General features: G+C 36.2%; 2 protein-coding genes across 2 annotated transcripts; both read left to right on the top strand.

Moving 5' to 3' along the window:
- Positions 1-1,404: 1,404 nt before the first annotated feature.
- LOC114360987 (cytochrome P450 4V2-like) lies at positions 1,405-6,889 on the top strand (the record flags this gene model as incomplete). The annotated part of the gene is made up of 5 exons (XM_028315883.1): positions 1,405-1,462; positions 1,985-2,180; positions 2,504-2,655; positions 4,603-4,782; positions 5,739-6,889. Coding segments are annotated over 5 exons (759 nt in total), but the record flags the coding sequence as incomplete, so codon positions are not given.
- A 262-nt stretch (positions 6,890-7,151) lies between these two features.
- On the top strand, positions 7,152-10,915 carry LOC114360975 (uncharacterized). Its single transcript, XM_028315871.1, has 3 exons — positions 7,152-7,164; positions 8,470-8,570; positions 9,552-10,915. Exons 1-3 carry the CDS (start codon positions 7,152-7,154, stop codon positions 10,458-10,460), a joined length of 1,023 nt encoding a protein of 340 aa, XP_028171672.1. The 3' UTR covers positions 10,461-10,915.
- Positions 10,916-12,929: the final 2,014 nt, after the last annotated feature.

Genomic DNA, 12,929 nt, shown 5'->3' with positions numbered 1-12,929 from the left:
AGGAAGGAGGACTGCGCTAAGGCTTTCTTGGCCTCAGTGGGGGAAATTAAACACAACGCGGACTGTTGATATCTGGTTTATTACTGTTATGCTATTGCTATATACAAGATTTACATAATGTACACAATTCAATGTGTCCAGTCCAATGTGCCGTCGGTGTAGAGTGCCTACGGTGCACGTTCGTTCAGTGTTCATGGGCCAGTCGGCTAGCATGTTGTAGGTCGCGGTCGATGCTGACGTGCTCGTACAGTATCCTTGTGGTCAAGTAAGATTATAACAAATTCATCTTTTTCGTTGAGGGAAAAAATTTGCCCCCATTACCTTTCACCATTGTCGTTCTTATCGTTAAATCGCACAAAACTACACAACTCAACACAACATATAATAGTTTAATAAAAGATATGTTAAATTTAGGGTTTTCCAATACTTCAGCGTAATATGCGTGATGCCGAAAGAAAGGTATGCCAATAGGCAAATATTTTTTTCAGTCAAAGTATAATAGTGCGAAAACAACTTTCAGGCTAAACAATAATAGTCGTGAGTTAAAAGTACCTATCGGTCAATGTGGTTTGTCTAAATAAAATTTTAGGCGTACTGAGGGGCACCAAATCACATGACCGCGCTTGTGCCGCTTAGTTTTATACATTTCCTAATACAATATTGGAATTCTATAAAATTCCTAGGAAAAGTATACATGTCCTAGGATATGTGCTTATTAAAAAATCTCTGAAGCAATATTTTATACATTTCCTAAATAGCTTCGGAATTGTATACATTTCCTAGGAATAGTATACAATTCCTAGAATTCATACATTTCCTGTAACACAAACACTGAAACGTTTTGTTTACACTAAAAAATCAAGAGTTAATGCTGTACTCTGATTCTAGTTCTTTGTTTGTTTAGTTTAAACCCACCTTTTGAATTTTTTCTTAGTAAGTGCCTAGATGCGGTGATGTGGTCAGTAAAGCTGACACCATTTCTCAATTGATTGCCAGAAAACATGACAGACGGCTGACCTTGTCGGCAACCCACAATCGCACACTTAAATCTGTTAGAAACATTAAATGACTAGGTATTCTACAGTATAAAAGAGACATTATTATGAATACAAAGACCTTAATGCTTGCAATGAAAAATATAAACTTTTTCATGTTAATGTATTTAATGAAAAATGAAACTAATAAACGTGTGTGCGAGCTACTGACCTTTGGAGTCTACAAATGAATAATTAATTCAAAGAGATTTTAAGTGAGATACAAGATTGTTAATTTTCTTATAATCATTGGAGCCTGTTATACCAAAATACGAGTTCAGTTTAGGTTTTGCGATTTGGAAAGGAACCTTACGTTTAATGATAATTTTCTTTACATAATAAATATAAAACATGAATTTTCCGATTTCAGATAATAAAATCAAGGAGGGCTGCGCTGAAGAAAAATAATAATACGAGTATAAGCGATGGTAGGTGCACTAATTCAATGAAATATTTACATTATAATACGTTTTTTACGAATAAGACTTTTTATAATGTAAGGGATAAAGAAAAGATTTTGCCATCCATTCCATTCCAACTGTGAAACTAATTCTATCTATTAATTTTAATATTTTTCGTTACGTTTTCTATACGACTATCAGTTTTTTAGTAGGGATTTTTAAATTTATGGTAGGTAATGATTTTCTCAAGAAATATGTAAAGTGGTTTAGTTTACATTAAAAAAAAGAAGAAAGAAAAATTTATACTCGGTTCATAACATTAAATTATGCGTATACGTATTTTGAAAATACGTAATAAGTATAATACATATTGTGAACCATGATGGCAACCGATCAGCATGTGAACCCAGAACATGACGCTGGTATTCTGCGGAAGTCAACAAAAGGCAGAGGCAGGGCAGAAGCCATTTTATGATAGCTGACTCTGTACAAATTGCAGTAAAAGAAAAGTGATATCAGATCCGTTTCTGTAGCTAACTATCCTTTCAGAGTATACTCCAAAACCATTCTTGGACCTACTGATCGAATCGTCTGGTGGCGCGGAACACGGTTACACCGACAGGGAGTTGCTGGAAGAGTCTCTCGTGATGCTGATTGCTGGTAACGACACTTCAGCAGTGGGGGCTTCGTTCGTAACCGTCATGCTGTCGCAGCACCTTGATATGCAGGAGAAGATTTATAAAGAGTACGTATAAGCGCTGGACGCAGGCCGCTACCAATCGATCAACATGGAAAGTGGGGGAGGCCTATGTTCAGCAGTGGACGTCCTATGGCTGAAATGATGACGTATACAGGACTATTCCCACCTCTCGTTTCCACCGCTGCAACTCCTGTGTAGCCAGGACCTACAGCTTGACCGCCAATAAGAACCCAACCAGTAATTCACAAAATCCACTTACGGAGAAGAAAATTATTACAACAAAATATAATATTACTAACTATTATGCACTAATCATATCGAGAATTAATCAAAGAGCGAATACAAGCTTGAAACTAATTTTATTGCAGAATACAGGAAGTATTCGGTGATTCGGACAGGCCAATCACAGCCGATGACCTGCCTCACCTAAAGTATTTGGAGGCCTTCATAAAGGAAACGCTCAGGCTGTACCCACCAGTACCAATCACGGCAAGGAAAGCAGACAAAGAATGCGTCACCCGTAAGTATCATATGACAGACATATTGATTATCGCTGGTCCTCCTTCTCAGGCACATAGCGTATTTGTTCCCATTTTGGTCAAGATATTACAGGCTTGAATCAACTTGACTGTCCGAAATAAAAATAATTCGGAGGACACGTTAAAAGCAGTCGCATCAGTCCAATTTAGCCGTGACCTTATTTAATCATAGACTCATACAATAGAATGAAACTGACAAACATTTAGAAGCGTGCTATGTATTAATTACACTGCGTTACACGATTTTGGTACCCGTTAAACTGATAGCTGGAATTAATAGGTAATTAGTCGTAGATAAAAAGTTCCAAACATATGTGGTATCCATCACGTCTAGTTCTCGAGGTACAAGTCAATCATTATTTAAACTACCCTCACTTTAGGCGTATAAGAATAGTTGAGGTTTTCGATGATATACTTTTTTATTGTTTTATTTCATACAAAATCGTTTCCATTCGATAAGCTCGATATCTCTGAGCATATTTATTTGAAAATCTAACATGACTACTTAACTAAGTGGCCGTCGCAACTGCAAAAATGCACCAAATAAGTTTTGTTTGTGGTAAACACCACTCCACATAAAACTTGGTATGTTGAAAGAAAATTTTATGGCTAAGAATAAAGAGGGAGATGGATTTATATATTTGAAAACGGTTTTTCAAAGTTAACTGACGCAAAACTCAAAGAAGGTACCATGGGACCAGAAATACGAATATTGATGAAATACCTAAATTTTGACAAAAAGCTTACTGACAAGGAACTCGATGCCTGGTTATCACTGAAAGCAGTTGTAAAAGGGTTTTTAGGGAACCATAGAGCCGAAAATGCTGAACAGCTAGTTAACAACATGTTAAAATCAAACGAAAAGTTGAGTTTTAGAATGTGGTTAAAAATTCACTTTCTTCATTCCCACTTATCTTTCTTCCCATCTAATCTTGGTCACAAAATATAACAGAAGGTAAACTCATGTATGTACCTCGCTTTGCATACCTCTCTCGCTCGCACGCTCGGCCGTCGCGCTAGGGTTGTCTTGTCATGTGTTGCGTTTATTTCGTTATGATAGAAAAATGTTACTCTTAATGCTATGCAAGAAAGACAATAACAGATANCACACGGCACAAATTTTTATACCTAAATGATAAAAAATAAACTCGATTGATGTATAAAAATCTGGTATATTTTATTAGATTTCTATAAATTATATTTGATTCTTTCAGTTTTAAGCATAATTTGGCACATCCTCAGGGAAAAATATGAGACGTGATGGGAAGAAAATATCTATGTATTCTTACTAAACGATAGGAATTAATAAGAAAACGCGACATTTCAAAGCAGGTACTTAATTTTTTTTTTTCATTTGTAACGCAGTGTTACTAGTTTGTCACTGATTTACTTTACAATTTTAAAAGTCCCGTTTTACCCCTCGTGGTAAGATAAACACGCTTGTGTTTCGAGTGGGTTCAGCACAATTTAACAGTCGAGAAGGAGCGGGGTAATTTAAAAGATTGGTTTTTGAAGATTGGTTGACGCTTGAGTTTGCCAACTAAAAAATTATGCACGTCAATACCGGGTGGAATCGATAAGTGATCTCACTCGATTATTTCTAAACTAAACAAGACATCGAAAAATTGATTACTGATCCTAAAAGTGGTTCACTAGTTCTATCAAACGTGATACCGTTTGATAGAACTAGTGAACCACTTTTAGGTATAAACAATATAACACTATAACAAGTTATAGAATAAATTGGATATATCCGAAAATTCAATATACCTATAATACTATCTAACTTAGTGAAGGTCGCGGGAGGTGCTTGGATGCGAGCGGCGCAGGATCGGTCTTCGTGGAAATCCTTGAGGGAGGCCTTTGTCCAGTAGTGGACATCTTTCGGCTGAAACGACGACGACTATCTAACTTAACATTTTAAACAGCTGCGGGCACAAAACTCATTCCCGGAGTGGGCGTGGTGATCCACATGTGGGCGATCCACCGCAACCCCCGCTACTGGGGCGAAGACGCCGAGGAGTTCAGGCCGGAGCGGTTCTTCGACAGCCCCCCGACCCACCCAGCTGCGTATATGCCGTTCAGCTACGGATCAAGGAACTGCCTTGGTAAGGAATAAGGATCAAAGGCTTTTTATTCAGTACTTAGGCCCTTTCCAGGGCGCTTATAAAGGGGGACTTTGCAATCAGTATCAATTTTTTTTTCAATAAGCTCTATAGAACAATTTAAAAATACAACTTTATCCTAATTATTTTTTACGGTAGTATTTTTCGCGAAAGTTTTTTTATTGAAAATCTAATTCGCGGGTCCACTGTCCATATCTTATTTTTTAAAGTTGTTTCTATCATTTGTTAAATGTTTTCTTTACGTAAATCGATTAATACTGATTCTGAGTCGCTCCTAAAAATTTGGATACTGATTATAAAATCAGCCTGTATACCTCCCAAATAGCTTGCCCACCACTTCTGGACAATTATGGGCTGGTGCTGAGAAGACGTGACGGAAGAAACTCAGCTGTCCAAAGCCCAACGGGTTTTTATATCGGAGTATAGATCAGAAAGTGGAATATTATTGTAAGCGCCTGATTTATCAATCTCTGTTGAAGCACACATACGAGTATGCTATGACACAATTTAGAGAAAAGATCAACACGTACTCTAATCTGTAATTAAATAAATGTTATTGTTCGTTCACGCAAAAACTACTCATCGGATTTTGAAGATACCTAGCTACAGATAACTTTGATCGAACTTAGTCACGTAAAACTAAATGTACCTTTCCGTAACAAACGCATTTTGCCAAATAGATGCTTTAGCCGACTTTTAGTTGGCTGATAGTTTGTTGGACCGATTCTAATTTGTATGAAGAATCGGCCGATACCGAATCGGTATAATGTGCGCACTTTCATACACCACCATACTGATCAACAGCCCAATCCAACTATCGGCCTAAAGTAATTAAGTATTCCATGGTTTAATTTCAAACAACAACAATTTCGCGGTAAATGTTCGAACTGTAAGACGTAAAAAATATGGGCCTAATACTATAATGAATTACATTTCAGGTTACCAGTACGCGATGATGTCTATGAAGACCATCATCACATCACTCGTGAGGGAGTACAAGGTCCTGCCCGCTTCAGGGACCAGCAGTACGGAGCCTCTACGATTACAATACGACGTCATGATGAAACATGTTGATAACTACGAAGTCAAACTGCAGACAAGAAGTCATTGAGGAGAAGGAATGAACACAATACATTTAAGAAGAATGAACAATAAAGACTCGAAGGCCATGTCCAGATGACGGTTTTTACTCGCGCGTTTTGAATCGCACGATTGAGATTCTTAGGCAAAACTCGCGACTGCATATGGACAGAATGTATCACCCTCTAGTACCTCACTATCGCGTGATTCGAAACTTGCGAGAAAAACGCGTCATCTGGACAGGCTCGAAGATACTCCACTATAGTGGAGATATATATCACCAAACCGTTCAATTCATGACCACAACTCCTAGTAGTCCGGTCAAATTTTTGACATGAACCCTGCAATAATTCGCATACAGCTAAAAATTGGTACGAATGTTCGGAGCACCATTATGAATGAAATGTGAAAAGTCCCCATCGATCCGATATGTGCTAAAAAAATCAAAGTTTAAAAATACAGGTTTTTGCGATTTTCAACCAAACGGTAAGTTACACCATAAAAATATGTAAGACAATATGTAAAATAATAACTATTAAAATTGTCTTTACACTTTCTCCTAAGAGTCAGCGTTTCTGTGATACAGTGATTCAATTTTCAGCTGTATGCGAATTATTTGCAGGGTTGATGTCTAATTTGACCGGACTACTAGGAGTTGTGGTCATGAATTGAACGGTTTGGTGATATAAAATAGTGATATTATATACATAGTTTTGAATACATTATGCTTTAATAAGTTAGTATTTTTAGAACTAAACTGCATCTAGACTAGACAGGCCAAGAGAAGAGATCAAAGTAAAACGCCTATTTGAATTGTTCAAGCAAAGATGCATGTGAATGACATTATGTGGTAAACAATTTAGTGGCTAGTACAGAACAATTATATTGTGCATTTAAGCTTTAATTTTGAAAACAACTGGATAGATAGGTATAGTTGAGGAAGTACTCGTATTTTGCAAACTCAAGTAAATGCATTAATTGGTATGATCGTTTTTGAAGGAATCGCAATGTTTAGAATAGACACTATTGCATTTTCAGGAATATGTTTTATTTAAAACATCACAATAAAATTGATGACATTTGGGTCAAATTGTTTTCTTACATTTATTTTTAGTACCAAAGTGAAAATCAAAACCGAGCCTTTCTTAACGTATTGATATCGTTATGAAAAACCACTTTCTTAAAAAGCGATAGTGTTTATAATAGTGACTGAGTTCAGTGAATCTAGGGAAAACATATGATATTCAGAAGCCTATGGTTTCGTTGCCACAATGTACGCGGAAGGTGAGATTTATTTGATGTAGAGTACATTAAATAAATCGCACCTACTGCTACAAGCATTTTCAAACGTATGCATCCCCACTTCCCACCAATATTGACACCATTTAAAAGCCTAGTTCTAAACTTCATTTCATTAAAGGAAAGGTTTTTACACTTTTTACCCTAAAAATGTGTCTTTATAAGGATGGGGCACCATGATTGTGTCAGAAGAAAATCTTTAAAGTTCGCGTCGCGAAAGGTGCGATTTATTTGATGTTGAGTGTAGTTCAGCCGTGTTAAAGTTGATGTTGACTTTATTTTGTGACCATATTTTATGTGGAGCTGGTGATGACGAATAAATCGATAAATGGTTTTAATAAACACAAAAATCACAAAACACACTTCCAGTTCCTTTAACTCAATATGGAACTATCTCGATAAAAAGTCGATAACCACGCATCCATGCGTGAATATGCAAACACCCATTTACAGCAAAAAACCACCACCTGTATCTGCGGTTATAGTAGTCATTATGTATTACGAAATAGGGTTCAAATTACTAGTTTCACTTGTGAACGTAACGATTTCCGTATGGTGGGAATCTCGTAGTTCCCGACTTAGACGAGTAAGCTGTAGGTAGAAGCCAGGGGTTTAGAACTTGGAATTTTCTTGTTTTAAGTAAAAACTCGCAACAATCGTTTATTTTCAGCAAATAAGTTGGTTATTGAACCCTGGTACATATTTTTAACATAATATGTACTCAGTCTTCTACCCTTTACCTACTCGTTCCCATATTTTGCTTGCACCAAACTCGACAGAAAATTGGTTGCTAGTACCTACTTTTAAAAAAATCTGAATTAAATTCGGTACGAAAGATGGCAATATGTGAGTGCAGGAGGCATTGTTATTATGTTGGCTACACCTTGAGCCTTGATAAACGCCTACCGTAACTCATAGGTTTGACATCAGGGTTCTATAAGTAGTTTAGATAGCTGTATAAGGAACCTATGAGCTCAGAAAACAAAAGAAGGCTATAATCGCAGGCTATCACAAGAAAATAAAGACCTAGATCCTAAATAATTACGCAAGGAAAATACTCTTTCAGGACACAGGTTCACACAGGACAGGAATATACTCGAATTTTTCCTCACCACCAGTTTGGGAAAACATATCGGATGTTACTGGGACAAAGTGACGGAAAATTTCAGTCACCTTTGTCAACCTTTTGTGCGTGGAACTATAATAAATTAGAACAGCATTTTAATTCTTAGTAGATTATTGTGCTTAAACTAGTAAATAGAAAAATAAAAAATAGTGCAACGGATTCAGCACACCTGGCGCAGTTCAGGCGAGTTCAGTCAACCCTCGCGCTCCCGTCGGCGCGCGCGCACTCCTGCGCAGGACGGGCTGGCGCGAGCTCATCGTCAAAGGTAAGCTATATTTTACATTATCTCTTACTTATTTTTTCAAAAATAACCAGTTTTTTATAAGAGCGCTTTCACATTAGGGCGGTAGAAGCGCAACAGCAGCGCGGCAGCGGCGTTTTAGTAATGCGAAGGCATGCATCTGTCACATAGTATGAAATTTTCGGCAGCGCGTCTGTCTCGCTGCTAAATCGCCTAAATGTGAAATCGCTCTAAGAGAGCGATTGTTCATGAGTTCACAAGTGATATTTGCTACATAGGAGCAACCAACCTTTAAAGTAAAACCATTTCTATACATTTTTTTAATGAGAAATTGACTTTAAGACCCAGAGTGATGTCCCATCTTAAGACCCAAGTGTTTCTTCTTAATATTTAAGTAAGGTGATTCAATGGGTAATGCCTTAGATCCCTTTAAAATTGTAAATGTCCGATTTGCGTGATTCAAATTAAAATTCAATTATTTTATTCTCTATCTTATTATATAGTTTAATATCTACGGATTTTGATGGATGGATTTTGTTGGGATTGATTATAGCAATCCGTTCATAGAGAGATGATGGGTTGCCTTTTGTAAGTTCCCAAAAGGTCGAAGTCATAAAATTTGTAATACTTAAAGTATTGTTTGTAAAAAGTGTGATCTGCCGTGAAGTTCAGCATAAAATTTAAATACTTAAGTTAATAAACGCAAAGTTTAATAAACTTGCAAATCAAACCAGTTTCGTACGTGCTGCAAATAGGAATCGAATTTTCTGGAGTGTAATAGTGGAATTTTTCGAGTTAAGAGCATATAAAGTCGTGCATTGCCACAAACGAACCAAATCTCGTTTCCTTTTAATGAGAAAGTAGCAACTTTTACGTTAATCCAGTTGTCCCAAAACTGCATTCAAGTCTATTTCGGTGTCATTCAATACTTTCCCCTCTTATTTAGTTCCAATTCGTTTGCTGTTACACCTACGATATGAAAATGAGTCTACTGTCCTTCTACAGATGCAGTGCTTCATCTGTGTGACGTACATGATCATACTGTGCAGCGCACACCCAGCCAAAGACAAGCAAATAGCGGCTCCTCACCAGAAAAAGTCCCTATTCCGTGACGTAATCGAATCGTTAAGAATTCGCGCCCAACTACCAGAAGATTTCAACCAAAATGAAGACAACAATCTGTCCCAAAACTACGATAAGTACGGATACGACAACGAACCACCACACTTGCCGAGCGACGCGGATTTTATCCCACGAAGAAACGACAGAATCGAAATGCCGACTCTACCTCTAAAATACCGTTTTCCCAAAAGCTTGAACGACACAGAAGAAAAAGTGGTAAATGTAACAACCGAGGAAATCGTTCTTTTCGTAGATACAGACAAAATTACAAAGACAACTCAAAAGCCAAAGAAACAAAAGCGTCCACCGACGCCCAACAAAAATAAAGTCGCGAACAAAAATAAAGAGAATGAAGACCAAGAAGAAGAAACTCAGACACCGTTACAAGATAATATTACGCCTGTGTCGAACACTTTAAGTGGCAATAGCCAGATCGGCAACAGAGAATCTCAAACTGTGGTCAAACCAACAGTCATTGTTAATTTTAGGGGTTCTTTGACTCATCAAGATAGTGATATCCGTCTCGAGAAAAGAAATGATAATGATACGGATCGTACCGCTCAGAACATCTTTAATATTAACCAAGAAGTTAATTTTGAGCCTGTCAAGAAGGATGGTAAGAAAGGCTCGAAACCTAAAGTGGGTGACGTGAAGCAAACATTCAACATAGTAACTGATGTCAAAGCCAAAGTAGAAGAGGACATGTTAATGTGTGAGACAGCCACTTGGAACCCAAAGAGAAATGTTCGCGAAGGTCGTAAAAAGGTGTTGCAAATTTTATTTTCTTTATAATTAGTGAAGGTTATCTGTCTTAGTTTGATAAGCAATTAGAAAGTTAAAGTTTCATGCATTCGATCACGAAATAGACGAGCTTAATTAGGTGATAAATATGTATGTCGTGGAGATGGATGGTGTCAGTTATGATTTATGTATGGACGTGAATGTATAATGTAAGAGCGTCATAATTATAAACTTTTATTCATATTCTGAATTGTTTAAAGATAAGCTTTTAAGAACTGAACGGTCAGTGTAGGTTAGTTTATAAATAGGCAAAGTTAAATACAAATGAGAATTAATTACATATCAGTTCCAATGACTATATTTTTACTTTAAAGTTATTGATTAAGATACAAAAGCGTTTGGCATTAATTACTTATCCATGGTTTTAGATTTATAACTTGCTAGCATACTATGTAACCTATAATAGTTAATAAATTTATAGATGTAATTAAAACATCGCAAACTGAATATGACATTTTAATTACATAGTGTTCAATTATACTCAGAATTATTAATAGTTGTATTAGCTTTTAATAGGAATATAAATATTTACTTGTAATAATAGCTTTACGGGCAATAATTATGACTTTGTGATAGTTTATTAGTAAACAGCAATGCTCTAGATTATTAATAAAGTTTTCAAATAACTGCAATCTTTTTTTTGCGTTTTCTTTGACCTCATTATTGAAATGCGCCATTTTTCAGGAAAGCTCCAAAGAAGTCGAAACGTAACACACAACATACACAAAAACAAAACCACATAATAAGAACTTTAAAGTGTATTTACTAAAAAAAGGCATGTCCTTCAAATATTGTATGCAGTAACATATTATCTGTGCATAAACTAAACCCCTATTAAAATAAATACCCGAGCAAATGTAGCAATTAGTTTGATGAAAGAAAAAATGGCAGTTATGGCCGATGAGCAGTTAATGTAAAACGGACTAAAAATAAAAGTCAGTGCACAAAATGTTCTCTTTGTCTTATTTTATGATTGTTGATCTAAAACTGATGATATTTGGACAACACTATTAAATAGTTTAATTTAAATAAATAGTTTCCCTAAAGCATAACAATATCGTACCGGAAAACGCAGCGTGGGGCTTCCACCCACAAGATGGACCGACGACATCATAAAGGTAACAGGGAAGTGCTGGACGCAGGCCGCTACCAATCGATCAACGTGGAAAGCATTGGAGGAGGCCTTTGTTCAGCAGTGGACGTCCTTTGGCTGAAATGATGATGATGAAAATAACAATATCCAAGACACATGATTTAAAGTTAGGAACTGGTACCAACTATTACTAGTGACTGTGATATGATTATTTCATGTTACAGGTAAATAAGGCTCTTGTCGTAAGCAATTTTCAAAATAGCCATCCATAATTTGATTTATTTACATCACAACTAAGCTCTTTAGAGAAGTGCTATAAGTAGCACTAGCAACCAGGGATGTTATGGATATCCGTAACCGAAACCGAAACTTTCGGATATCCGAAATAAAAAAATATCCGAAACCGTAACCGTAACCGATTCAAAAGTTTCGGATGTAGGCAGTTGAAATTGTTTTTTGTATAGCATTATATGTCCTCTCTATAGGTTGTCTGGAAGAGATCGCTTCATAGCGATAAGACCGCCTAATTGTACCTTATGTGTTCCTTTTCTTTCTGTTTCTTTTTATGTGGTGTACAATAAAGAGTATTTATTATTATTATTATATTATTATATGTAAAGGCATAACAGCCTGATTTACCTTTATAATGCCATCTAGTATCAATTTTTTATTATTTATTACTTTTTATTCGATGTTAAGAGTGCGGTCATGAATGAACCGTGTTGGACAACTATTGCAAATTGCATTCTAAAGCACAGATATCCGTAACCATAACCGAAACTTTCGGATATCCAAAATAAAAAAGTATCCGTAACCGTAACCGGTATAATATTATTCCTATATCTGTAACCGTATCCATAACCGAAACTATATATCCATAACATCCCTAGCAGCAACAGGAAACTGTCTCCAATCTACCCAAGTTAAGTCATAATAACCACTTCAATAATTTCTTCGATGAATCAGAAAGGTTCAAGATGCTTAAGGTAGTTGTAAATCCCTTATTTGGTGTTGATGGTCTAACCCGTTACTGCCCCACTGGGCCCACTGCTTTTCCTAATAGAGGTAACCTTCAAATGTTAATAAAAAAGATTTAATAGGGTATTTGATGTCTTTTATTAGCATATTATAAATACAAGGCATTTGATCTAGTTTTCGAGTTAAGTTTATGGAAAGAACATATTTTATAACATAACGTCTTGTTATGATTCATTCCGATTTTCGAAAGAGATAATCTCCAGATATGATTGGTTTTTATCATTAGGGTAAAAGCAATGCTGAATTTAATCATCAATGACACTATGACACTACTATGGGATTTAAAGCAGAAAAAAATAAAATGAAAACCAATTGGAAGATACTTAATT

Source organism: Ostrinia furnacalis, unplaced genomic scaffold, assembly GCF_004193835.3.
Source record: "Ostrinia furnacalis isolate ACB-3 unplaced genomic scaffold, ASM419383v2 OfSCF0331, whole genome shotgun sequence".
NCBI lineage: Eukaryota > Metazoa > Arthropoda > Insecta > Lepidoptera > Crambidae > Ostrinia > Ostrinia furnacalis.
Note: the sequence above shows the minus strand (reverse complement) of the source record. Positions and strands in the feature narration are given on the sequence as shown.